The sequence below is a fragment of the Cottoperca gobio genome, chromosome 22, assembly GCF_900634415.1.
Source record: "Cottoperca gobio chromosome 22, fCotGob3.1, whole genome shotgun sequence".
NCBI lineage: Eukaryota > Metazoa > Chordata > Actinopteri > Perciformes > Bovichtidae > Cottoperca > Cottoperca gobio.
In genome coordinates, this window is record NC_041376.1 from 11,752,254 (window position 1) to 11,778,988 (window position 26,735).

The window sequence follows — 26,735 nt, forward strand, 5'->3', positions numbered from 1 at the left end:
CCCGGTAGACTTGGGGTGTTACTCCCTTGCAGCGAAGTGTCACATTCAAATAGAAGTAAATTAGCTGTCACCAAGGCTCGGCTTGGGAGCTGCTGCTATGCCTCAGAGAATATCCTTTTTTTCACCGGGTCTCTGCTCGCTGCCAAGTCGATGCAAGGCAACAAGTCATTATAGCTGCAAGACATAAAGAAGCACAATATCATTTGAGTCAAATGGCTTTCTTTATCTGAAGATGAATTACCATCATAGAAATGCACATACTGAATCACAGCACCAGGATCAGGTACATTATTGGATGTCTGCTTCTTCAACAACAGACATTTGCTCTCTCATTAGAGCAGGACTCTTTACCAGCAGTAAAGCCCAAGGGACGGGGCAGACTGGCACAGTCTCCAGACGACAGTGACAGTCTGTCTTTACAGGTTTCTGTCTCACAAATTCATCATTCTACCATGTTATATCTATTTATATGCATAAAGAACAATCTAAATATAAACTAGAAACAAAATTATTCATATACTGTAAAAAAAGAAGGTAATTTTAATAAGCTAAAGGCTTTCGTCTACACCTTTTCAGTCAGTACACATTTGCTATTATTGCTAAGTACTGACTTATGTTTATTATTTTTTTATGTGTATTTGAGTTGTATAAGTTGAAAATGACCAAATTAAACTGAACCCACTGATAATGATGCTTAAATATATCTCTTAACTTTTTCTTATGAAACTGCTTTCCTTATCTTTTAAATTAAAAACAAAATGATCCAATTGTTAGATTTTTGCTCATTACTTTGACAAAGTGTCTTGAGTTAAACACATAAATAGGTGAGTTGTCATAGAGTCCGAAAACTCAAGTCAATAATCATTAGCAAGAAGCTGCAGAACTATTATGGTGCTTTAGTGACCCCCTGTGGTCAAACTGAGTAACACAAGCAATGCTTTTATATAGAATACAGTATTTATTATACCAATAAGAGAACAATACTGAGAGAAAGCATGAACCTCGACTTAATTAAGATGGCACTGTGTATACTTTGTATTTACAGTACATCACACGCATTACAAACACATGTATCTTGACTCACAGTACAACACTGCTACAGTGGACCACACAATAACATGACATGGCTGCACAATGAATAATAAAAATATCAATATGATGCCAACATGCACAAGCATAAATAATTCACTGAAAGTACCAGTATGCTGTACAAACTGTTCATTTCTGTCACTCTCTATATGAACTATGTAGTGTTTGAGACAATAAATATCAACAGAAGCACTGACAACAGCTTGTGCATTGATATGAACAATGATGCAGAGCAATGCCAGTTCTGTACATCTGAGGCCTCCAACCTTCCTTCTGCTGCTATAATCAGTGGGCCCTATTCTTTAATATAAGTATTTATAATGATGCACCTGTGATATACACAATAAACTTCTTGTTTTCCTCTGATTTCCATTTTATGTTTAACATAAATATATAGTCTCATTATTGATCAACTGATCAAACACATTCTGCCCTATTTCAACCTAAAATACGGCACTCCTTCATTCAATGTTTTTTATGTTTACCTTTAACAAAGGGAACTCCATTCCAACTGCAACCACTCTTAATGGTTCACTAAAAAAAGTGAGTAATGCTCATTGCAACGATTTTCATTCTTCTGTGAACTGTACAATGCAGTAAAGGGGCTCCTTCTGCTCACTTGCAACTTCTTTAAATATAACAATATAGTATTTTTACTGTATTTTTTGTACTGTAGCTGGTTTAAAAAATACATACATACCTCAAAAATGTCCTCATTATTGGTGACATACTGATTGGCTTCATTTGATTGACTGTGTACCATTAGCATTAGCAACACCTCGACTGGCTATGAGCATTGTAGCCCACTTATAACATGTGATGCCAAATTGCAAATATACTGGTAAAATACTTGCACTGTTAATGACCAATAACAAACATTGGATCCAGATTTATACATGCTGCCATAGGGGGGCAGCACCAGTCTCCCTATGGGAGGTCCAGTGTATGTGTGTGTCTAGGAGGAGGAGTCCTCCTCCACAGGGTGGAGAGCGTGCCTCTTGAGCAGTGTCTTTAGTATCTCCACCTCCCGCTCTGCCTCCTTCAGCTTCCTACGTAGTGTCTCATTGGCTCTTTGGAGTCTCTGGTTTTCCTGGGAAAGATACAGAAGATTTGTATCATATACAGTATCTGTGGTGCATTTAAGTACTGTGCAATTTGTTAGGAGGAAAAAATGTAACTTGGTCCTGACACTTACTGATTCCAGAGATTCATATGTGGGTTTGTTCTCCTCTTCTGGCTCTTTAGGCTTTAGCGCAACAGACGCTCTGTTTTCCCACTTGGCACAGTGTCTGAGTTTTCTCTGGGGCACTGGGCTGGGACATGAGGTGAGCGTGGGTGCTGCTGGGACCAACAGAGAAGGCTGAAGGCCACTGGCCTCAGGGGCAGCAGAGGAAAGTTGGGGTCCATCTGTCTGGGTGCCACTATGGACCTTTCGAGGACTCGAATAGGAGGCGACTGGGGAGTCTGGGCTCCAGTCTTTGCCGTCATCTGGCGGGTAGGGGAAAGGACATTCTTCTGAACCTGGAGAGTGGGGCATTATCAGTAATTATTTCAAATGAGACAAATGGAAAATATCCTTGACTGTCTCCACTTCTCAGCCTTTTATCATTATCATGCCTTAAAAGAGAATAAGCTCACTAGATCAAAGCAATCAACATATACCAAACAAAATTACTCAACTCAGTACACAATGAAACAAAAGCCAAATAAACCATATGACAAAATAGCAAGTCACACAGACTCATTTGAAAAGGAGCTGTGTTTAAGATATGTCTTGGTGTGTCAATCATTAAGTAAAATCAAAAGTTCTTCTGTTCTGAATATAGTAGCTTTCTCATGGCAGGTGGGTAGCTTCAGTTTTACTGTAAGTGAAACAGTTATTACTGACAGCTGGAGGGAAATCACCCTGACACTAGACCCTGTGCTCTCCACTTGTTTTCTTTAAGCTGCAGCAAACTCAAGCGAAATCCTGTAAATTCTGACTTTTATTGTTTCCTGTACGGTGTGGCAGGCATTGATTACAATAAATAACTCTGCTTAGTTGATAAAAAGTTTCTTAAAAAGTCTCTGCCACCAGATGGCACCTGTCATAGGGAGGGAGTGTGTGTGTGTGTGTGTGTGTGTGTGTGTGTGTGTGGTAATGGACTTCATCACCCAAACCCACCCTCTGAGACCCCCAGGGTGACAGGCGTGGAGCTCGGCGTCGGACTGTCGATGGCGTTGGTCATTTTGGCGTTCTTTTTACACTCAAACGCCACCTGGTCCTTGCACAGCTTGTGGCAGTTCATCCCGCAGTCTGATCAAGCCAAAGGAATGCACACAACATGTCAGAGCAGGAACTAGCGTTAGTCTAACATGTACAAACTGACTTTTCTTTCAACACTATCTCTTCTGCAAATGCAACTCTCAGACCTTTGCATGCTTACTGTAAGGCAAACAAATAGCTTTCAGATCTTTTGGGGGAGGGGGAGGGGGAGCGGGAAAACTGTGGTTCTGGCTGCAGAATCTTTCTTTTTTTTCATTTGCTGCAAAGTTCAGCTAGCTGTGTGCAATACAGAAAGCCACACTACACCGTCTGAACATAGCTTCACTCTACCTGCTCCCCACAAAACACTCTCTGTGGACATTTGGCCAAAGATAGACATGCTTAAGTTGCACAACATAGGGTGCAATAATCACCTTTGCATCTGTAGCCTTGTTTGATGACACCCCACAACTGTGAAGAAAACACAACTGTTTTCACATCACTGAAGCAAAAGAAAAACTAAAAACAAGATTTTATAATGTTGGAGAACTTGTGATATAGCAGTAAAGCCGTCTCTATATTTTATCTCACATTGAGTTTGTGTGGTGACTTACAAATCCTGAGCAGTTGTCACAGAAGGTGGGTTTCATGTAAGTGGTCTCCTGGAAGTTGTGGACAAAGCCAAGACCCAGTTTGGAGCAGATGACACTGGCCCGCATGAAATAGGCAGTGATCTCCTTTCTGCTAATGAGGCCTTCTCTGGACAACCGCAACACATACACAGTATAACTTAACAGAGGAAATGCAACTGTAGATTATACAGAATATATGGGACATTTTCAGATCTTAACCTTATACTTTAATGTTTGGCTATGTCTGATCTGATTGTATTTGTCTGCACCCTCATCTGCCACATGGGTTAAACACTATACCACTTTCACTATATAATGTAAAACAGTGTCATCAACTATTGTGGTTTTCATCGTCATGTCTAAATGAGGCATCACATGCTCTTCTGTGGCTTGTGAGCATCATGTACAACTGGTTGTGTGTGAGAAATGAGACAGAGAATATTTAATGGTGGGGGTTAGGGTTAGTTCTGCAGCTATTTTATGTTTCCTGTTGCTACACTCATCACTACAAATACCACTTTTTCTTCCTCTCCTCAGAAGTCACAAATGAGCTCAGAGTGCGTGTCAAACTGTCAGACAAAACTCACTTCTCTTTGTCCATGACACAGAAGGAAAACGGAAAGCTAGCAGCAATTTTCTCAAATTCTACATGAGAAATGAAGCCGTTCTCGTCGTGATCGTAGTTCTTAAACACGGACTGTAAAAGACAAGAGGCAAACGCCATTGTTATTTGACTATTAAGTGCACAATAGTTGCATGAGAAGGCTGTCAAAATGGCAGCATCCAGAATAATAGTTAGAATAAATTATTATGGTTATATAACAGCATTGCTGAGTAGCTATGTGAAGGCTACACTTGAAAATAGGAAGTAGGCCTACTTACGTCCACCATTCTCTGCACATGTTTGCTGATGGTTCGGGGGTCGGGTTTGGGAGCCACTCCTGGTGCCCAGTCCACAACCACTGGAGGTCTAGAGGGGGTGGCTGGCTGATAGAAAAATTATTTGTCATTAAAAAAAACCAAGCCTGAGCAGGCAGATAAACATGTACAATATTATTAGTGTAATTATGTTACACCAAATCTATGAATGGCTTTCAGAAGCAGAAGCAATACTGGTAAATTAATCTTTTTTTAAAAGCTGACTAATTCTTAGAAGGACATTTATGTATTGCGACAGTTTGGCTTCTATGATTTCTTACAGAGAGTTAAATGAGAAGATTGATAGCCTACCAGTCGTTTGTAAATGCGTAGGTGAAGCTAGCAGCCGGATAGCTCAGTTTAGCAGAAATATATTTCCGTATGGGTTAAACATAGGATATTTCATGTTAATTAGTGAGATTTAGATGTGCTGTTAGGTGGATTTTGTTACCTTTGGACAGAGTCAGGCTAGCTGTTCCCCTGTTTCAAGTCTTTAGGCTAAGCTAACTGGCTGCTGGCTCCAGCTACATAGTTAGCATAAGGACATGAGAGTGGTATCAATCTTCTTATCTAACTCTCTCAACAAGAAAGAGAATAGGCTACAAGTTTCCCAAAATGTCAAACTATTCCTTTGAGCATTACTCAATTTGTGTTTTAATAATTAAATTTGACTTCTAGCTAGTTGACAGGCTAGCTGCTTCCCCCCGTTTCCAGTGGCACACATCTTTTCATCTAACTCTCAGCTGGTTGTTAACTTTAAGTGTCTCTGTGTGTATAATATTCACTTTTACATCTTCTTATCAACCACTTTGTACTTATATTATTTTTATTCTATTTAACTACTGTGTACTCGCCGCTTTACTTTATAGGGTATGTTCTTTTGCTGTAACAAGGTAGGCTACATTTCCCCGTGGTGGGACTAAAAGGATTTCTGATTCTGATTCTCTGCTTCTATCACTCACAAGTGTTTTACAGTTCTTGGGCTCCCTGGTGTAAGACAGTTCATATATCTCATCCTCAGTGTAGTAAAGGTCCAAGGAGAGCTGCAGGGAAGGAGAGAACACATGTCAGCACATGGGAGGTAAACAGAAAGATTTACAGAAAATTGATACACTTTCTCCTTGAAACATGTTTTGATTATGGCAATATTAGTGCACATGGTAACTATTATCTCTTCATGGTCATTCAAGTACAAGTAAAGCACAGCAAACAGATAGCACAACAATACAACAATTGACTGAACTCGCTATCATTCACACTCAGTTCGTCACCCACACAGTCATAGATCACAGACTCTCATCACACCCACACAAGCACGGACAATCTACATTCTGTAATGCGCTCATTTGCATCTGCACTGCCGTTCAATACAATCTACTGAATCACATATAGCAACATGACAATTTTGAAAAGAATCTAGATGCAAAGTTTCACTACCGTCAACAGATGGACCAGGTCCTTGTTAGCGTCCAGCCTGGGAGGGATTTGCTGGAGCTGGATCAGCTCATTAATGTGGCTGTAGAGTGCCTGGAGCTTCTGGATATTCACCTTATTGTCCTCCACATAGTCTGACATGGCTTCGTTGACCGAAATCAGATCTTTGAGATGGACGCCAAGGATAGGGATTTTAAAACCTGTACACCTGTTGTACGCTTGTCTATAGTTGTCATAGTTTCTGCAAGAGGACAGCAGGTCTGTCATCTCGTTCAATTCCTGGGAAGTGAATAGAGTTTTTTATGAGGATGTTTTGGCTCTATTATCAGCTGGATTTTATGTCGGCAGGTGTTATTTTACCTTGGTGACCTCATTGGGTACATGTGAGGTGGTGTCCTTCAGTCTGGAGATCGAGCTGTGACAAAGCCCTCCAACCACCGCCATTAGTGTGTTGTAATTGTGCATAAGATGTAGACTCTAGTGGACGCACACAATAAAAAAGTACACATATCAGTGCATCCGCGCACACACACATAAACACGCACAATTAAACTTGTTCCAGGTAGCCCTGGTTATATAATCTACAACCCTGTAGTTACATAAACCACTTACATTGTTGGCTTTTTCTTACCGCGCTCTGATAGCTCACTTTTTTTTTTTGGAAGTGCTTTCCCCCTCTTTTCAGTTCTCTTATTCGTGCCGTCACTGGAGCATTATGGTGTGAAATTCGTTTTCCACACCCGTGGGTTTTATGGTTGACAGCAGTGAGCAGCAGCAGACTGGTGCATTAGTGTAACAGTGCAAGAGGTCCTCGGGGTACAAGCCTGCCTAACGGCTCCCTGAAGCCGGCGCATCGCTTCTCAGCAGGATGCATGCAGCTTCACAATGGAGTGGTTTTTAACAAGCAAGGTCTGAACAGCAACCACACTCACGAGACATTTCTCTATTTCCCACTTCCACAAACTCTTTGCGGTCTCAGTATGTTCCACTTGATGACTCCATTAGCTTGTATTCAGTTAATATTTTTCTATTGGTGAAATCTTTGGGTACGCTAAATCCTGCAGCGGAGCTCTTGAGAATCATTACTAGCTCTGTGAATATGCATGATGCAACTGCCAATTATGTAGCATCTATAGTGCTGTTCAGAGTGTGACAATAGACTGTCATTAGTTATATAATGTGCGTGAACAATAGCACATAGATGTAGGCAAAGAGGATATGTTTCAAACAGAGTTCTATTTTCTTCTGCTAAACCAGGAACAGAAAGTGTAAGAGTAATAGCGAGGAGTTGAGTAAACCACTACCTGTGCCACGTGGATAAACTTGGTGAAAACCTCAGCTCTAAGCTGAGCGGTCGGCCTGCTCAGCACCATCAGCTGAACCCACTGGGAGATACCATTACACAAGGCGATGGAACGCTCCATCACGGGGATGTCCTTTATGCAGCAGCTTCGAATGTAATTCTGATAGTCTACAAACTGGCAGAGAGAGCAGAGAGAGGAGCATTAACTGCTGCACGGAAACTGCAAGGCATTACCCGTGGAGAGGAAATGCCTTATGGTTTTCAGATCACAGAGATGCATGACAAATAAGCAAATCCTCAATGTGCAAAAGATAACCTACATACACTTGAATATACTCACTGATATCCTGCAAAAGGACTTGAATTCCAGGAAGGTGAGATGCTCAGCCAGCTCAATGGGCTCCAGGTGATCAAAAAGAAGAGAGACCTTCCTCTTTTTACTGCTATTAGCTTTGATCTTCTGGCTGGCCTTCCACGACCAGTCCCGTTCATTTCTAGAACATCATCGAATACAACATTACAACATTTACAATCGGCAAAGGTTAGCATGACTTCAGAAATTGGAAAATAACAGCTTTAGATATGGTTGTATCTATCATAACAGACTCATGCTAATGTGGCCAGGCATTTCTCACTATTTTAAATTCTAGTCAAGATGCTAACACTTCCAAAGATACCAATATGCTGAATTACATGTACATTTTGTAATTTATACTAACTTTTCCATTGGACATAATGGTGCAGCCACGAACTGTAGAGTTTGGAGGTTGAATAGAACTGAAATGTTGATTGACAGAAAATGAATTGGCAATTTTGATAATTGTTACCAATTACTTACATTAAAGTAATATTTTAATTTCCATTTAAAATCACTTTTTAACCAAAATTTTATTGAACCTATTCAGGGATTCCAAAACATACATACAAAATATAGTCTTCTATGATAGCTATTTGAATATCTTTGGGTTTTGGGCTGTGGGTCAGACAAGACCAGACATTTGAAGACGTCACCTTGGGCTCTGGGTAATTGTGATGCACATTTTCTGGCATTTTATAGACCGAACGGTTGATTGATTAATTCAGAGAAATCTTTACAGATTATCTGATAATGAAAATCATTGTTAGCTGCAGCCCAAGTAGCCAAGGAGTCAAGTGTGGCAAATAGAAGACACAAATGTACTGGTAGGCTATATGTGGAGTCAAAAAGAGAGAAAACAAACCTTTGATCTAACTTTGAAGCTACATTAGCAGCCTCAAAGTTCTACCGTTCACAGTTCAAGGTCTGTATTCTCGATCGTGACTGATTTCAGTATTTTCCGTGACTGAACAAACAACTGAATGTCGTGTAGGCCTAATGTCGCAGTTGCCAGCTGGTCAGAGATTAACACTTACATCCATTTGGTCTCGAGGAGAGAGCAAAGATGCTCCTGTCCCTGCTCTCGGATCAGCTCCCGGAACTCATCCAGGCTGTCTGACAAGCTGTGGTGCAACCGGAACATCATCCAGAATTCCTGGATCCAATACCTGGAGGTCCGAGATGATACCATGTGACTGATACAGAACATACAATTAAAGTTAGACTCTTACAATGCGTCTGTGTGTTAAACTGACCTGATGAGGTAGCATATCTTCTGGCACTCTGTTGGCTGCTCATTGTCCATCGCTATTTTAAATGTAAGGGCTTTTGGTTAAGAAGTTAAAGTTGACTGATCGTGATTATTACCTTAGTAAAGTGTGTTTTTTATTGTCCGAAAGTTAAAGCTGGGGTTCACATCAGGAGTCTGCAACACTTGTTTGTGTGAAAATAGCTTGCAGGTATATTTGCTGATTGTAGACATTGTTCGGTACAGGCATGTTTTGAGTAAACAATGAACATATGTGTAATTAGACTGCAAGGTGTCTTTCATACAAACAACTCATTAATAAAAGAAAATACAGCAACTAAACTAAAAGGCGAACAGAAGTGGCATTTGGTGATGTGGGAGGAGGCGACTGCATGGAGCAAAACTCTGATGATCACTGAATGAATCATTCTGGCATACAGGAGTAAATGAATAACAAAATGTACAAAGAGAACACACAATCGATGCCTCATATACTGTGGAACAACTGTTGATTAATGTGCATTGTTTAGTGGTGGGACTCTAAAGATGTTTTCATCAATATTGTCAGCCCATAAGAATAATATTAATTCATACGGTCCCTCTGCCTTCCATATTGCCACAAAAACACTGTCCAATCAATTTATATACAGTACACATAAACACGTGCTTATTATATGAAGCAGACTGACACTTTAGCTCTCAATTGGCAGAAATCAGCTTGAAGTGATGCACATAAAAAGGCTAATTGCGTCATGGGAGCAGAAGAACTGCCCACGCAATCCCAAAGCCAGACTGTGAAGCAGGCTGTTAATGGCCCCCGTGTTTCTTCCCTCATCTTAACCCACTCACTGAATTTATTTGATGTCCTTTTGGGTCTTGGGCTCAGAAAGAGAGGGTTAAAGATTGCAAAGGGGCATTCAACATTGCATGCTATGAAGTAAGTTTGTGTGAGCTGGGGCCTCTTTAAAGCAATAGAGGGTCTGTGTTTATATATAGCTGAAGAGGACCTGTATGTGAAAGAGGCAGAGGTAATTATCGCCTGAAACTCCAAGGCTGGTCACCGGGGCCAGTAGGCTCCTCTGAGAGGCTTTGTGACGCCACTGCTGTTTCCTGAATGGAAGACTAGATTACAGGCCCTTCACTCAAGTCACAAGGCACGACAAAAGGAAAACATTCTCTAGGAGTGACGTGGGGAAAATGAAAGAGACCTAATACACTATGGAAATCTCAGAACCCATCGACTATCTGTCTGACGACGATTTAGCCTCTGGGGGAAACTGCCAAATGTTTGGCGTTCCGGATATCCGGGCCGAGGTTTCCTCTTCTGTGCGCTGCTCATTCGTTACAAGCTCATTTTAAGCTAATAAAAAGTTAAATCATCTTCAGACGATAAGTCTCTGACAGTTCACCTATTATCAACCAAAGCCTGCTCAAATGTGATTGGTCAATACTAAATCAGACTACAAACAGACAAACCGCTACAAAAATGTTGCCCCGTTGCCTCCAGATTGTGCATATGAATGCAGGATCAGTTATAGAGATTGACATGATGGTTATTGAATGCATGGGATACAGGACCCAGAGTGGAGGGAAGTCACACAGACAGAGATGTAAAAGGTCTACAGCAACTGACAGCAGGAGTAAACATGAGCTGCCACTTGCCGATCACATTTTACACTGACAGCTACAGGCTGCATTGTAAGCCAAGTACAAGCTTGATAGCCCGTTGCTGTTGACAACCAAAGGAAAGCAGCACACGACAGAGCCGGTGATCTGATCCCATGTTGCATTTGGTGCTCAAAATTAGCCAGTGCATTGTTCGACTGTGAGATTAGCATTTTAAAGGATGTGGTGATGGAGGCATGTGGTTGTTTTTTCTTGATAGGCAACTGTGTCTAACCGCTGGAATTTGTGTATATCATGTTGTATGTGTTGCATTTTAAGATCTCAACGGGACTTCCTGGTAAAATAAAGGTAAAAGAAAGAAATAGCAGTTATAGCCTTGTGTCAGAATGTTTAAAGGATATAGAGTGGTGAGTTTGTCCAGCAGATCACTGGAGGAGATGTGGATACGGTGCATGGTCAGGGTGATGTTCAACAGGTGTCTGCTCCCACACACACAACCATCTGGGTCTGCAAGACAAAATGCACACACACTTGAATTTACCCTCATTGCTACAAAGTGGAGAAAATAAATTCCCTTTGCAAGACAACACGTCATTCTCTTAAAATAAAGGTTGCATCAAAAAGGTGACACAAGGTTTTCTATGTTTAGATTTATCAAACCAGAATCAGTGACATCTGACTTATCACATGTGTGTTTAACTTTACGTTGTAGTCAACTCTTTAGAAGATAAAGCTGATGACATTCTATGTCTTTCTCATGGTCCATCTCTCAATACTTTCTGACTTCTCTAGCTTGAAAGATTGGTCCTCCTCAATACTGAATAATAATGTGTGTTACGTGTGAAAACCATAACATAGTAGTTTCCATCAATGGACAACAGAGGGTTAGTTTAACCAGCTAAAACACCAACGGATGAATACACTAACACATTTCGTCATACCATCCACAGACCCCTTTCTGAAGATTTGCCTTTTCCTCTGATTGTGTGAACCTCTGCGGCTCGCTTGTCTCACTACCTTTTTCGCTTCCTTTTTCCTTGCGTATATCTCACTTCCTCCCTTTGTGACCAGACCACCTTTTCTTATCCTGGTTGTCTGCTGCTACGCTACAACTGACATCTTGAAACCCACGGAGTGAGAAGCTTTCTTGTCAACCATTTTTATTATCCTACATGTGTACACAATATTACATATAGCATCACAATGCCAGGTCTGACCTATAATTGCAGAAACACACCACTTATCTATCTTATCTGGGAAACGTATAACCACTGCTACGTGTGGTGAAGTAGTGGTTGACATAAAGAGGAAGAGCACTAAATTGCATCTTTAAAAATATTATGTATATAACATATTGGGACATTTTGGGCTTTTGACATCTTAGTCCCACAATCTGTAGAGAGTGAACACATTGTGCTGAACATGTGAAGCCCAAGAAACATCTGTGAGTTTTCTGAAGCCGAGAATTGTTTCCCTTCAAGCTTTACCAGTATCTTGACACCATCAAGGACATCGGGCGTCTATGGACCCACTTTTAAACCATATCACCTTGGAAATACCTCGGACGCCATGGCAACATGTTTTCTAATCTTTGTTATCTGTAAGCAACTCACCACTCCAGCCGCAGCTGACTAATCCAGCCCTCATAGCCTGCATGGGGTGTGTTTCTGTTTGTAGCACACAGCCACTACCAGCCAAACCCAAAGAATATCAATGACCTCACCAGTCAAGTCATTAAGAGAGTAAAGGAGAAGAGCAGTAAAGAGCAGCAATAAAATGGCTGGTGAAGTAGAAACATTTTGATGCAGTGAAAACATGTGTATATAAAAGCAACACCCACTTCTTCTTTTTCCACATTTGTGGTAAACTCCGCTATAAGCCTGTTTTACTAAAATGATGAACTTACACTCTGATAACAATCAGGTTTGAATCAGCCAAAGTTGAACTTGTTGCAAATGCACAACAGGAAGTCATGACTCTCCATCAGGTAAACAATTGCTCCATCCTTCTTTTCACAACTTTCCAACCACTAACCCTCCCTGCTCAGGGTTAATTGCAGGAGGAAATCCCCTCTGAACTGTCTGTTCCTGACTGGAAAATTAGGAAAGCTGCCGCCCGCTACACTGGATCTGTGTGATACTGTACGGTGATAAACACAGCCAAGGGCACGCAGCGCCTGGCACACTTTTAAGGTTATCTTAGACATTTATCAGCCGCTCCAAGCCTGCGTGTCGCTTTTCCTTGTTTTGACAGAGCCTGTTAGACTCTCTGGTCTCTTTGTTTTAGAGGAGTCCCAAGTCAGATGCAGGATGATGCTTATCTCGCTGTTCTCTGAACAAACATCTCCATAATAATAATCAGGACTGTAACTTTATTTGCATTTATACTTTAGAGCAGTGATTCCCAGTAAGGGTACTTGTACTCCAGGGAGTATCACTGCAGTTGCCAGGGAGTACATCGAAAGACTGTGGAGTAGTTTGACTAATTATATCAAATAGAAGTTGATTTGATTTAAGAAATATATCCACATTGAGTCAGCTATAACACCAGGACACCACATGACAATGAGTGTGTGAAAACTTGTTAGCAAGCAAGCAAAGTTAGCAAAAAGCAGTGGATGATTGGGAGATAACTAAAACAGGTTTGCTACAGCTTAAGGCAAATTCAATTTAAGAATATGTTTATGCCACGTGGAATTATATTTATGACCAACTTTACAATAATCAAAACTGAAGAAAAACACGCCATCAGTTATCCAGCCAAGTTTTAAACACTTCCTGCGCAAAATACATCGTGCCTTGTATACATCGAGGGTGTATAACTTTCAGCCAATTTTCATTGAATTCTCCCTTCCACATGTTCCGCTCTGAGCATCATACAAAATATGAGTGTTGTTGGTTCCGCTTTCTTGATCTGCGTGATGTTAATGCGAGGGGCATTTGGTGAATTATTTAAAATGAGATGTTACCGATTATTTAGAGATTTTAATGACAGAAAAAAACACGACTCATCAAATCCTACTTCCCATGTCTTAGCATTTTTAAGACTTTTGAAAGATTGATTTAAGACATTTTAACAATTAAGAACTTATTGTTAGATTAATGAATTCAATGCTTTTTGATGATCTGCAAAGAAACGTGTAAAAGTAATGTAAAAGTTCTCACAGTAAGAATCATATTGTTTGATATCTTACATGTTTTATAAATGATATCTAATAAAAAAATCATATTAATTGGAAAGAATATGAAATATATATGAATTAGGTCGACGCTGCATGTTCGGAGCAGTGTAGTCTGGAGAGAGTGATGATGTCAACAGCTATTGATCCACATCTCATAGCGCTCTGCATTTCAAAGGCTGGTCAGCATCTGAGGACCTCTGTTAGGGGAGCTGACCTTTCGGCTCGGCCAGGCTTGAAGCTGCCATCAGGTAATCCTTCAAATAGCTCTTACGTGCACTCTCACATTTGAAAAGGTGGCAGCAGGACTCGAGGACCTTAGGGGTTCGCCTGTGATGTTGGCCAGGAGGAGCGAGACTATGTGCTATTTTATCAGGAGAAGCTGTTCAAGGACAACCCCAGTCATAACATACTGTACTCGGTCAGATACCATCTGGGTGTGGATCCCCCACTTCTTTAAGCAAGTCAGAGCATGCTGTGATACTTTGCTACAGGGTTTTAACTCTTCTTCCTCTGAATAATTCTCTTTCCTTTTTAAATCTGAAATGAGCAGCAGGCTGTCATTGCTGCCCGGTTTGTAGTTATGGGATGTCATTTTATGAGCAGCCCATTGTAACGCCTCTCCATTGCTCCTGCTCCATTTGTGTAACCAGGCAACAGCAATTTGAAAGTGTGTCTCTTTCAGAGCTCTCCAGACAACTGGATGAAGCCAATGATCATTGATAAATTCTCATTTAAAGAAGCCTCCATATGTCTTGCTTACAATAAAATACTGATACTGATACATTAATCAACAACTACAGTGCCTGATAACACACGTAATCATCAAATACTGTTTTCCTCAATATTTCTGAATCACTGAAGCAAAAAAGAAAAACTTAATCTGATTGGCAAGCATCAGTATAATCTTCGAAACATAAAATCCTACATTAAACATGAATAAATTCAGCTGTGTTAAGCAATCCCTTTTCACTTTCAAATGCAAAGCTTCCCACTCCTTTTCTTTAGAGGCCTGCCTAAACTTGTTGGAGGTTTGCAGCAAAGGTGGTGGGAAAAACAGAGACTTATGGGAAACCACAACAGCATGTGATCTCGCGTAAACTAAGGCTTATCTTATTGTTTCTCAATAACAGGGACAAGTACTGCAGAAAAGCATGAGTCAAACAAAAGAAATCCAAAGAATTGTCAGATATCAGTGTTGCACAAACATGGACCACAAACCCCTGTGTGCTCCTGCTGTACGCCTTCACTGCAGTATTCCGACAAGTCAAAATCAACACTAGTGCCAAAGCAGGTTAGGGTGGACTTACCGAAGGACTGCAGACAGGCCTGGATGAGCTCCTCCCAGCTCCCCCCTTTGGTGAGGGCACCCAGAGACATCATGGATTTACTGGGTACGGGCTGGGCCGGGCTGGGTTTGTGGAACCTGTGAGGACGGCCTGGAGGAGAAACTCTAGGCCTGGAGCTGCATCCTGGAGTCACTCTCCTTGAGAAACAGCAACACAAGAAGAGTCAGGGGGCGAGGGGACAGGAGGGCTTGTTGTAATGAAAAGTGGGCCTTTCTCTATTTGCCTATGAAGATGTATGTGCACGTGTGTCAACCCATAATCTTATGAGAGCACAGATTATGACACATGAAACGATTTGTGTAATTGTGACTAGAAATTGAAGCCATTGTTTGAGTTTAAGAACCCCCTCCTGGAATTTCGCTATTCATTGTTCTCATTTCCTTCCTTTAACTTGGGGAAATACCGGTTGATTGCGGACATCCAGTTTGAAATGTTGACTGACCAGTAAACAAGAAGGAATTTGATCGAAACATGTGCAGTTTTAAGTGCAGCAGGTCAGAAAGTAATAACTATTGAGATTAAAGAACCTGTGCGTAAAACAATTAGGTAGCATCAATTCCGTTTTAACGCACCAAAATTAAGACTTTACTATTAAAAAACAGTCACTAGCACATCTCCGATAACTGGAAATAATCAAATTACTGTTGAACCCACACGCACATTTTCGCGAAAACAACGCCAGAAACTCTTCAGTATAAAAACCACTTACGCATCGTCCTTTCCCTTTTCGTCCGACGTTATACTTTCGTTTTGGCAGTTTTCTTTTGATTGACATCCCATGGCGAGGTACTGGGCGACGAGCGGCTGAACTAGACTGTCCATCTGTGTTCTCCTCGATGGGAGCATTTCATCGCTCTGCTCGGCTCAGTGCGCCTCCGCGGTCTCAGCAGCATTGTGCTGACTCGTCAATGAACGTTACACAATTAAGAGTCACCCAGCCTGTTTGTGAGTGGGCGGCCGTGGTGCCGGGCTTGTCACTCACACAGAGTAGCTCTATACTTCACCAGGCGTTACTACTTGCGTCAAAAGTCAATTTCTTACAGGTGTTTTACTTTACAACTTTAATAAAATAAAATAAAAATACGTTTGGTCTGGTAAGTCTTTCTTTAGGGGAATAAAATGAGAAGCAGTTAATACATTTGACTGTCATCTCACTCATTTGAAACTTTAATAAATAATAATAATAACTAATTGGATCATAGATTTCAGTCTCCACAACTAAACCCAAAGTCTCATGGGGGTCCTTGAAATTAATACATTTTGGAAACTATGTGGGATGTGATCCTTTTGTATTTTACTAAAAACCTTTTTATTTATTCAGACTGCCGAACAGGAACAGGGTGGACCTTCCTCTAAAGACACCAGTGGCTGTAGGTTCCATTAAGGTTGATATGGGGGATAAAGTCATTGTACCATACCTTACAGAGAGGATGTTTCCTGAAGTCTTTTAACTGCTTTAAGAAGAGTCTTATCACACGTATCCGGGTGGAGAACAGAGCTCTGTGAAAAGGGATTTGTGCAGACATTATGCCAATGAATAACAACGCAGTAAGTGTGTTGACAATTGACACCTAAGGGCCATTAAAAGATTGATTTAAGGGATTAACATGTGATTATGGATTATTGAGAACATTTGAATATTAAGATGACTTTAAAACTACATTGGATGTTTATACACCTTTCCTCAAAGAACAAACACACCAGGGTTAGCAGTATGCTGTAATAGATAATGTGGAAATCCTTACATAGGATATAATTGGAAAAGCAATTAATCACTGCTTTTCTTTGAACATAAAACATCTAGTTTAAGCAAAAGGGAATTTTGTTTAATTAGCTCTGGAGCGTTGCGTTTGCCCCTTTTGCAATTGACTTTAACTGAGCTCAGGAGGTGCAACACACAGCACAAATAATTTAAGGTGCATACAGTCTGTGATTAAATCCGAGACAGCTCTGTGCCTCCCGCACCCCAGAGCGTCCTCCCTTAGATGAGGTGCCACCCTGTGTGCAGTCCACAGACGAGCCGTATAAGTTCACGTGCTTCCAGAGGCAGAGTGAAGTTGTGATAACCTGTGTATTAGCAGCTGGCTACTTCTGGTAAGATGTCTGCACCCTTTTCTGTATCAATGCTGTTATCAGTGATGCCTAAACCCTATCCCCATGTGGCTTAAGGCACATCTAAATCTGATCTCAATTTTTTTGTCGTGATATTGAGCCAAGTACTGCTGAGAGAAATTAAATAAAAAATAACAATTGCCTTGTGTGTTTCCACCCAACCTTAGACCAACAACAAACACACGGTGATAAGGAAAACTGAAAGGCAGACTTTCAGACATGCACTTCTACTCCAGGAGTGACTTGATTCAACCGATCCAATCCTGTTAAACTCTGACATCATTTAAAACATTTGGGCAGACCATAATCCTACATCTGCTTTTAGGTGCACTCTGAATGACCTCATGTCTAATTAGAAATGTAAATGTTTCTTGAAAGTTGAAGTTATAACCTATAATAAAAGTGACTAGTGGCAAACTGTTGTTTTCATGTATGTTACTATTGGTCTAACATATATTGGTGTTATATATTATTTTTAATAACTTTGCCATGTATGTCAATCATAATCTGCATCCATCAGCTTCCAATTGTTATGTTGATTTGCATTTTCTAATGCATTTTTTTTAATACACCTGGGTGCAAATGAGCAGGTACCACTTCAGGCATCAACCCTGTGGTCAGACGTTGCTGCAAAATATGAAGAATTAGTAGTCAGCCAGTCACAGCTGCAGCCGGCATCATGGTGATTTATGTCTTTACGGTGTAAGTAAAAAGGGCAGTGAATGATGATAAATGATTCTTGATAAATGATGAGATCTTATTGTAATAGATTCACATTTTCTCTAATGATGTACTGTAGGCTGACACAGGGCACTGACACATTGTATAGAGAAACAAATGAAAAATGGTCACATGCACAGACTTTACCATGTGGATGAAAATGTATAGCTGCTTTTCTGTTAAACGTCTTTATCAGATTGAAAATGATCAGATTTCTAAGAAACAAACTGTTGGACTGTGACCACCCCCTGGTGGATCTTTTTGAGTTATATACTGACCAACTGGGAGCATACTGACCTTCTGTGGTTATTGAGAATTAGCTGCTGCAGCATAGGCTATATATGAAGAAAAAGATCACTAAAATGTTAGTGTTAATGTGTACTCATGCAGTACATACTGTATGAGCTCTGCCTGCTCCTGTTGCTGTTCCACCACCTCATACTCTACACTGAGCAGAATGTAGAAAAGTAGGACATAGATGAGATCTGAGCAGCAACCTTATATAAAACAAAAATGTTTGAATCAGTATAGGTATAAACCGTTTCTTTTTCTTTTTTGCTTACCCCTGGTTTTAAGGAGATCACACATATGTGTGTTGAACTGGCTTGAATTAACATAACCATATTGAATCCAGATAAAAACAAAAACAAAGATTCAACTCATATTCGTCCATATTTGACCTAATGACAGTTAAAAATGACCATCATCAAATGTAATTCTCATCCTCACGCGCCGCATACATTACTGCCTTTTTATTCCACTGGGGGTCATCAAAGTCACATGTTTTAAAATGATTTACTACACAAAACAAATGTGTTGATGTGCAGTTTGTATAGCAGCAAGTATATATTAGTAGATATTTATATATTAGATATTGCATGTTAACGCCCTTTACGTTTTTGTGTGCGAAAGTGTCTGTATTAGCCAAGGACGAGGAAGTTGAGATGGAAATTAACGAGAAGCTTTTGAACGCAACATTGACCTCAAAGGTTACAAACCGTCTCGTGGATGCAACATTAGCGCTTCGACATGCTAGCTAGCTCACGTAAAGTTAAATGACAAGTTTTTTGCTTTAGCTAGTTGTTGCTAGCTGGCTAATGAAAACACGTCCACAGCCGTGTTTCTAAGATAGCCGTTTAACTGTGTTTAACCGCTTATACCAACTCAACGTGCGTGACTTCAAAATGGTTGAGGACGACGTCCAGTTGCTGAATATCCTCGAGGGAAAACGTGTCAAACTGACCCTCAAGAATTCATCTTTCCTTGGCGTCGTCCAGCGTATCAATCCCAACAAAACGTTGATTTTGGCGGACGGTTGGAAAACATTTCTATTTGTAAAGTTAGCATAAATTGTTGAGTTAACTCAGTCTAAAGTGCTGCATGCATGCTAACAATCTAAAGTAATATTGACCCCGTGTTAACTTGTGTGTATTGTTTCAGTTAGTGGCAGTAATGGCTGTACATTTCCTGGCTCAAAAATGTTCTTCGGGCATGAGATCCTGAATGGTTAGTTCACTCTCGACCAGTGAGATCTGAAAAGTGAAGGCAGGATTGAACAGTTTAACATTTAGAAATATTTCATTTAAAAGTTTTGACATCTGACATGTTTTTGTATAATCTCAACAGTGGAATTTACCAGTGGAGCAAACGCTGACACTGGGTAAGTTATCGACCAGCAACGTGCCACCATTGTTGACAACACACTGCTGGCACTGACATTAACTGTGACATTAACTGTGACATTAACTGTAACATGCAATGTGTTGCACAGAAATGTCAATGAACACAGCCTGAAAGAGCATTTGAATGTGGAAAAGTTTCAACCATACAGGAAGACAATTACATTGGGTGAGTATTATAATAATAATAATAATAATAATAATAATAATAATAATTTAATGTTTAAATTTCAGAATACTTCCAGCTTTCAAATGTCATTAATCATAATTAATCCCTATTGCACAGATGGTGATGAAGATGAAAAGGAGTACATCAACTTTGTAGTCATTGATGAGTTTCATGAGAAGTTTGGGTCTGCTGTAAGTTATTTGAAGTTTCTTTTTCTGTTGCGTAAATCACTTAAATGGCATATTTTTCAATATGAAATTCTATGTGGATGTGAGTATATAATGGTGGAGACCTGTTGTCTCAAAAACCCTTATGTCTTGAGTTCCCGCCCGTCAGGTGATGCACATCAAGAAGCAGGATGTGATAGGTGTGGTCGCTGATGGAGTCGAGGTATTTAAGCATGGGAGACTGTGTTGGCTGCAGGTGAGAAGTTCTGCATTCCTGCTTCTTTGAGTCCTTCCTTCTGTCCTTCGCTCCTTTCTCAAGCATCACAAAAATAAGAAAATAACATAAACTGGTCTTCATTCATCTAGATTGCCACTAAAAACAGGGTGTACCTGTTTGATATCCTTTTACTTGGAGCTCAAGCCTTTAAGAACGGTCTTTCCATGATCCTGGAAAATAGACACATACTGAAGGTTAGCATTATAAACAGACTGGAAATACTGTTTACTCACTGATTATAACCGTAACATTTATGTTGTACATTTTGTAAAGGTCATTCATGACTGCAGAGCCCTTGCTGGATGTCTGATTGCTCAGTATGGAGTAAAACTAACCAACGTCTTTGATACGCAGGTAAGAGTGCAGTATACGGTGGCTTACTTTCTCTCCTATTTGTTTGTTTGAGTGTTCTTATTACCTGCTTTTCTTTCTTCTGTTTAGGTGGCAGATGTCATGTGCTTCTACTCCAGCTCAGGAGGTCTCCTTCCCGACAGAGTCAGTACTCTGCAAGAGGTGGTGAGTCTCCACCTGAAGGTGCCCTCCTCCCAGCTCTTAACCCTTCTGATGAAGTCACAGTTCACCAAGGTACAGTGACATATTTACTATTTAGTAGGGCTGAACTATTCATCTAAATTCTATCCATAACCAATATGGACTAGTACAATATCCACACCTGCACAAGACTGTATACATTAAAGGCAAAATATGTGTAGAAATACTATTCTGAATGACATTGTGTTTCTGCAGAGATGTCCCAGCCTACATATCGTATTCTACAGCCTAAATAATTTTGTTTGGTCCAGATCCTCGCTACAATCACACCATGATAATTTAAATATATTTTTCAATGAGAATAAGAATATCGTGAATCATATCGCATTTGCAATATCAGTCAAAAATAATTGCAATTACATATTTTTTCCAAATCGTTCAGCCCTAGTGTATAGTTGCAGATGTATGTGCTGTAATCACTGGTATGTGTCTTTACAGGAAGAAAGGGAGATGCTCTACAAGCGGCCCTGTCCTGTCCCCATGCTTAAGGTGATGGCTCTGTCAGGGATCCACCTTCAGCCTCTCAGACTGGTGCTGCTGGATACTCTCATGACAGACTACATGACCCTGGTGGATTCATACATCAACAGCAGCCACTACCAGCCTGATGAATTGGAACATTTCAGCATGGTGAGTAGTTCACAAATAAGCCACACATTTCCAGGGCATACAGAGCTTTTCATAAGTGCCGGCTAATTTGTTGTATTAATGTTTTATTCTAATAAACAAGTTGCGATTTGCTATGTGTGTACATTTTACAACCACTATTTTTCACTTCAAAACAATGCAAACATGATGATATAGAAGCGTGCTTATGCGTTTGCATCAGTCCCGCCCCCACATGCTCTACATGAATGTGTGTTTGTGCACGCGCTGAGCTGAGAGGTTGTGCCCCGCTGAGTCGAGAGCGGAGAGTTTTCTTCAGTGTGTGTAACAATTATTAGCAAAATAATAGATGACAAAACACTAGAGCTAGGGTGGGTAATGTATTTTAGAATTAATAAAAATATATATTTGGTGAAATTCTCTTTACATCCAGACAGCAATCAATAAATCAAATGATCTGACAAAAATAATTTGATTTGATTCCTTACTATTGAGATGGTTTTAAACTGCTTCGATTTGTGAATTGCTTTCATCAAAAACCTTAATGAAGCTCATTTAAAAGATAAAAGATATGACTCATACTTTTCAAGTTTATCATGACACAATACTCTCATGCCAGTCTGTACATTGCACCACTGTAATTGTTCCTCTAAATGTGAACCTATCCTTAAAGCACATCCATCAGTCTACAAACAGTCTTACCTGTTTGCATCCATAGGAGAGTGTGTTGGAGTTGCCCAGAGAGCTCAGGAATCTGGAGCAAATGCGTCGTAAGCGGCAGGAGTGGGCTGCCGAACACTACCCCGTCACAGAGCAAGGTCTGCTGGCTCGCTTCAACCCTCGAACTCAGTCTCCATCCCAGACCTCACCTGCAGCAGAGGAGCACGGCCAAAAGCAGGCAGATTCCTTTGAACCCTCTACTCCTTTACAAGCGGACCCTCTCCTTCACAAGCCACTTATGAGCCCTCCGAGATTCAACAATGTTTCCCCTGACCCAGCAGCTCAGGCTCCAGTCCAAGACCCTGGGAAACAAATGTCTTTTAACAGTCCCCTGTCTCTAGGTGTAGGCAGAGGGCGCACGGAGGTACTGACAGACACAATGGGTGGAGGAAGGCCCTTTGGGAAAGAGCAGTCGTCCATCCTGGCCCTACCTGCCATAGGAAGAGGCTTCCTTCTACAAATATCACAAGATCAGATCCCCAGAGAAAGCATGGGGGATATGATGACCCCTGGTAGGATGGTGACGGCTCCTTCATGCCCCAACCAAGAGGTGAAGCCCCTGCCTGGCCCCAGTGCTAATGACCTGCCAAGGGACACTTTTGGCATGACAGGAGAACATTTTACATCGACACCCGAGTCCCTCTTACCTTCACTCATGCAGTCATTCAGGTCTTTCAGATCTTAAAGGAAAAGCCATATAAGGATATGTATAAAGATGTATGCTGTTCCATTGTTTGTGACCAGTAGATGGCAGTAAATATTCTGTTTTGTGCAGAGGTTTGTTTGATGCCAGGTGTTTGGAGAAACTTTCTTTAGTTGTTTGGACGTTGCATACCAGTTCACTTAACTATATTTTTTATTGTTTTGTGACTAAACGTATGCCTGTCTGTTCCTTTTTTATTTGTGTTGTATGTCAAGCATTTTGCCTCATAAACATCTCCACATGCGCATTAAACCATAATATACTAAGCTTAGCGTGATTTATTGCGGGTACAGCTTGACTTCTGTGTCACAGTTAATTGATTGTGAGAAAGCAGCGAGGGACGTTGATGGATCTGCTGTTAATTGAGCAAAAACATTGCTAGCTGACACTTCTTTTGATTACAGATGACCAAAGAAAAACATTAGTCTTGGCACAGGCTTAACAGTGATACTGACTCTGCAGCTTCAGTCGTTGCTGCAATTCAGATGCACATGATCACAGGTGGCCAACACCTGCCATGTTCTGCAAAAGCAGATCTTATCCATTTAATTTGCTGCTTGAGGTGCCTCTTTGGAAAGTCTGCACAGCCATTTTTTTTTGCCTGGATCATCAGATGTCGGTGCCTGGGATCAAAACGAGGCACGGACGCAACAGCAGGGCATTGCTGCAGCGCAAATAGGCCCCCCGTATTAATCACATCTTATTGCTATGGTTATCTATATACAGAGGCTTGGGCCCTTTCCAGAGCTTTCTAATTGAATGCGTGAAACAGATAAAGTAGGATTTTAATTAACTGGGAGGCAGCCGGCACAAAGCCTTGCATCTCTCTTAGCAACCAGCTCCTCCTCAGCTTCTGCTAAACACAAGCAGGATGGATCCTACCCATATGCCTCCTTTAACCCTTTAAAATGCTGTTGTTGCTCAATCTGTATGTGGGTGGGTTCAGCAGGGAACAAAAGGTTTAACACAGGATCTTAGTGCTGATTCACTTGATTGTTATCTTTGAGCCGCTGCACTCAAATCTTCTAAAAGTTAATACCTTTCCGTGACTTTATATGTAGACTTAAATGCATTGACTTGTTATGTATGTATTTTAATTTTAGGATTTATTACACATAAAAGTCTTGTATGGCTACAGAATGGGATCTTGTTTTATATACCTGCGTCACTCAACAGTGGAGTTGTGGAGGGGGGGTCTCTGTGGGGCTGTGCAGGACAGGCTCCTTTCATTGACAACCAGATTGGGGCTCTTATTTTAGAAGACCTTGCATTTCCTCTCCGTCACAATAATGCCTTATGTGCAGCACTTCCTGTTTCTCAGGCCTGGGAGGAAGGAACAGGGCGCTTGTCACACGGTAGTCACCGCTTCCTCCCCTCCCTCCCCCACTCCCCCTGCTCCCAAACTTCAGACAGTTTCGTGTCCTTCAGAGGGGAAAGATGACTGCACCTTCAGCATCACAGCAGGATGCTGCCGAGCTATTTTTGGACTCAAGTCGGAAAGGTAGCGAACAGACATAAACACAACTTTAGGATGTCCAGCTGTGTTGATTTAGCATCCGAAAATGGTTGTTCAACTGTGTAAGGCCAATTATTGTTTTGACTGAGCAGTGGGAACCTGCAGGCCCGCTGTTTGCTCAAGGTGTAATGGGAATTATAGACAATGATTATCACTTTAAAATGTTTCACAGCTTTGCCTATGGACTGTTTTGCTTAACCACAGGTGTTATTTCTGTACCATTATTCAACCACACAGTATCGAGAGGCAACACTGGTTGCCACTCGGACACATGCCATACTGCATTATTGATCACCTAGGCTTGTGGCGCCCTTCAGACAGCACCCAAAACAAAGTTATTGTGTCCCCCCTCTACACCACCACCACCTTATTTACTTTCCATTATATTACTGTCATACTGCAGGGGCTCCAGTTACCAACACTGCCAAAGCTACAAGGTATTCAAAACAGGCCAAAGCTCCTAGGCAACCATCCCTCCTGTTGAATAGTGTTAGGCTACAGATTTGTTCATAATTAATAGGATTTTGTTAATTATTAAGAACGCAGGGATAATTTACCTAAATTTACACTCCCTTTAAACTGCACAATGTTAAGTTTGTCATGTTAGCTGGTGTGCACAACCTAAGCACATCATTAAAATGCATTGTTGCCGACGAAGTGCACATTCAGACTATGGTGCATTTCTCTTGCTGAACACACAGTTTGGACCACTGAACTGTCAATAATCAGATTGTTTGTGAGCTTTTTAAATTTGCCCTCATGATTCAGTTCTGCCACATGGACATTTCTCAGCTAATTACTAGCTTCATTTAATCAGATAGTTGCTTTAGGTTGCAGACTTGGCCAGAAGCGACCTGGTTTGATTGGCTTGTTGTAAGAATTTGATCTGTCAGTCTTACGTGAGTAATGCGGCACAAAGAGACAGACTGATAGGCAGTATTCAGCAGTTCCCAACTGTGGCACAACAAATTAGACACGTGTCAACAAAATAATCTCAATTTCATTATTCATGTAACCACATGTAATCCCTTTGTGTTCGTGAGCCGGGAGGAATATAATCAGATATCAGGTTCTGCTATGACACTGAACTATATCCCTGCAGCCAATCTTCCATCTGTTAGGAAAAACCTATTGTTGAATCCTGCTCAACCCCCACCCCCAACCACCACCTCTCCCTCTTTCTCTCTCTCACATTACAAAATTACCCTCTTTTACTCTCCCCTGGTCGTATTCAATGGGAGATTTAATATTTAACATGAGAAAGGCCGACCTATCCAGATGGCTTCTCAAGTACAGCAAAAAATAAGAACAAAACACAGCATTAATATTTCAGCCAGCCTTTACTAACGGTATGTATGTATCCCCGTAGTCAGGAAACCTAAACTCAGGAAGAACCCCTGAATAAGCACACATTCATTCAAACACACGCATACACAGATGGAGGCACACGATATGCATCTTTATGAACTGCTGCGCCGTGTTGACTCAGGCAGCATGGAGCATCGGGACTTTAAGGGCCTCTCCAAAGGAACTCGCCATATTGTGACCTTCAGCTGGGACAGACTAGCTCGAATAGAGGATGAGTGACAGGTGAGGGTGCAGATGAGAATGTGTTTGATGCAGAGAGAGAGGGCCTTAGGAATGTCAGTGTTCAGCTGGTCTCGCTGTGCATAAGTACACTAATGAACACTGTATCAGCAACGCCAGGAGCTTCACACTCTGGATGGTAATGTTGGTCGGTCAGTTGGCCCACCGCTTTGTTCCAGACTGAAGTATTTCAACAACTGTTCGATGGCATGACATTGTGTACAGACATTCATGTTCCCCAGAGGATGAATCGTGACCCCCTGACTTTTCCTCTAGTGCCATCATGACGCCAAGATTTCAATTTGAACAATTTTTTTGTTTTTTTGACCAGATACCCGCAAAACTTCATACTAATTAGCAAATGTAATGTAATAGTACCTGCTAAAAAGCAGCATGTTGCCCTTGGCAGTGTTAGCATGCTGTTAGCATTAAGCTATCCATAGATTACCTTCAAACCTGGTCTGAATAAGCATGAGAGCCGAAAGACTCAAACCTATTCTGACAGCAGAGTGTGATCCTAGTCCAATCCCTCTCCTGCTTTATTTGTAG

At 41.0% G+C, this 26,735-nt stretch overlaps 2 protein-coding genes across 2 annotated transcripts; one reads left to right on the top strand and one right to left on the bottom strand.

Annotated features, from left to right (window-relative positions):
* Positions 1-925: 925 nt before the first annotated feature.
* LOC115027612 (RAS guanyl-releasing protein 1-like) lies at positions 926-16,274 on the bottom strand. The gene is made up of 17 exons (XM_029461054.1): positions 16,088-16,274; positions 15,340-15,515; positions 11,253-11,358; positions 9,233-9,295; positions 9,014-9,145; positions 7,962-8,115; positions 7,623-7,796; positions 6,679-6,795; positions 6,322-6,597; positions 5,847-5,927; positions 4,849-4,953; positions 4,554-4,663; positions 3,949-4,093; positions 3,769-3,805; positions 3,254-3,385; positions 2,285-2,610; positions 926-2,179 (listed from the first exon to the last, which is right to left on the bottom strand). Exons 1-17 carry the CDS (start codon positions 16,222-16,224, stop codon positions 2,045-2,047), a joined length of 2,406 nt encoding a protein of 801 aa, XP_029316914.1. The 5' UTR covers positions 16,225-16,274; the 3' UTR covers positions 926-2,044.
* A 2,901-nt stretch (positions 16,275-19,175) lies between these two features.
* exd1 (exonuclease 3'-5' domain containing 1) lies at positions 19,176-23,350 on the top strand. Its single transcript, XM_029460891.1, has 11 exons — positions 19,176-19,524; positions 19,651-19,716; positions 19,837-19,870; positions 19,982-20,058; positions 20,176-20,249; positions 20,395-20,481; positions 20,592-20,696; positions 20,776-20,856; positions 20,944-21,087; positions 21,493-21,684; positions 22,379-23,350. Exons 1-11 carry the CDS (start codon positions 19,395-19,397, stop codon positions 23,063-23,065), a joined length of 1,677 nt encoding a protein of 558 aa, XP_029316751.1. The 5' UTR covers positions 19,176-19,394; the 3' UTR covers positions 23,066-23,350.
* The last annotated feature ends 3,385 nt before the right edge of the window (positions 23,351-26,735 follow it).

Coding starts and splice junctions, on each gene's coding strand:
- LOC115027612 (XM_029461054.1), bottom strand. CDS start 16,224: ATGCTCCCATCGAGGAGAACACAGATGGACAGTCTAGTTCAGCCGCTC. Junction 4,664..4,848: donor ATGTGCAGAGAATGGTGGAC/GTAAGTAGGCCT, acceptor TGTCTTTTACAG/TCCGTGTTTAAGAACTACGA. Junction 3,386..3,768: donor ACAAGGCTACAGATGCAAAG/GTGATTATTGCA, acceptor TGGCTTGATCAG/ACTGCGGGATGAACTGCCAC.
- exd1 (XM_029460891.1), top strand. CDS start 19,395: ATGGTTGAGGACGACGTCCAGTTGCTGAATATCCTCGAGGGAAAACGT. Junction 20,482..20,591: donor GGAGACTGTGTTGGCTGCAG/GTGAGAAGTTCT, acceptor TCATTCATCTAG/ATTGCCACTAAAAACAGGGT. Junction 20,697..20,775: donor AAAATAGACACATACTGAAG/GTTAGCATTATA, acceptor CATTTTGTAAAG/GTCATTCATGACTGCAGAGC.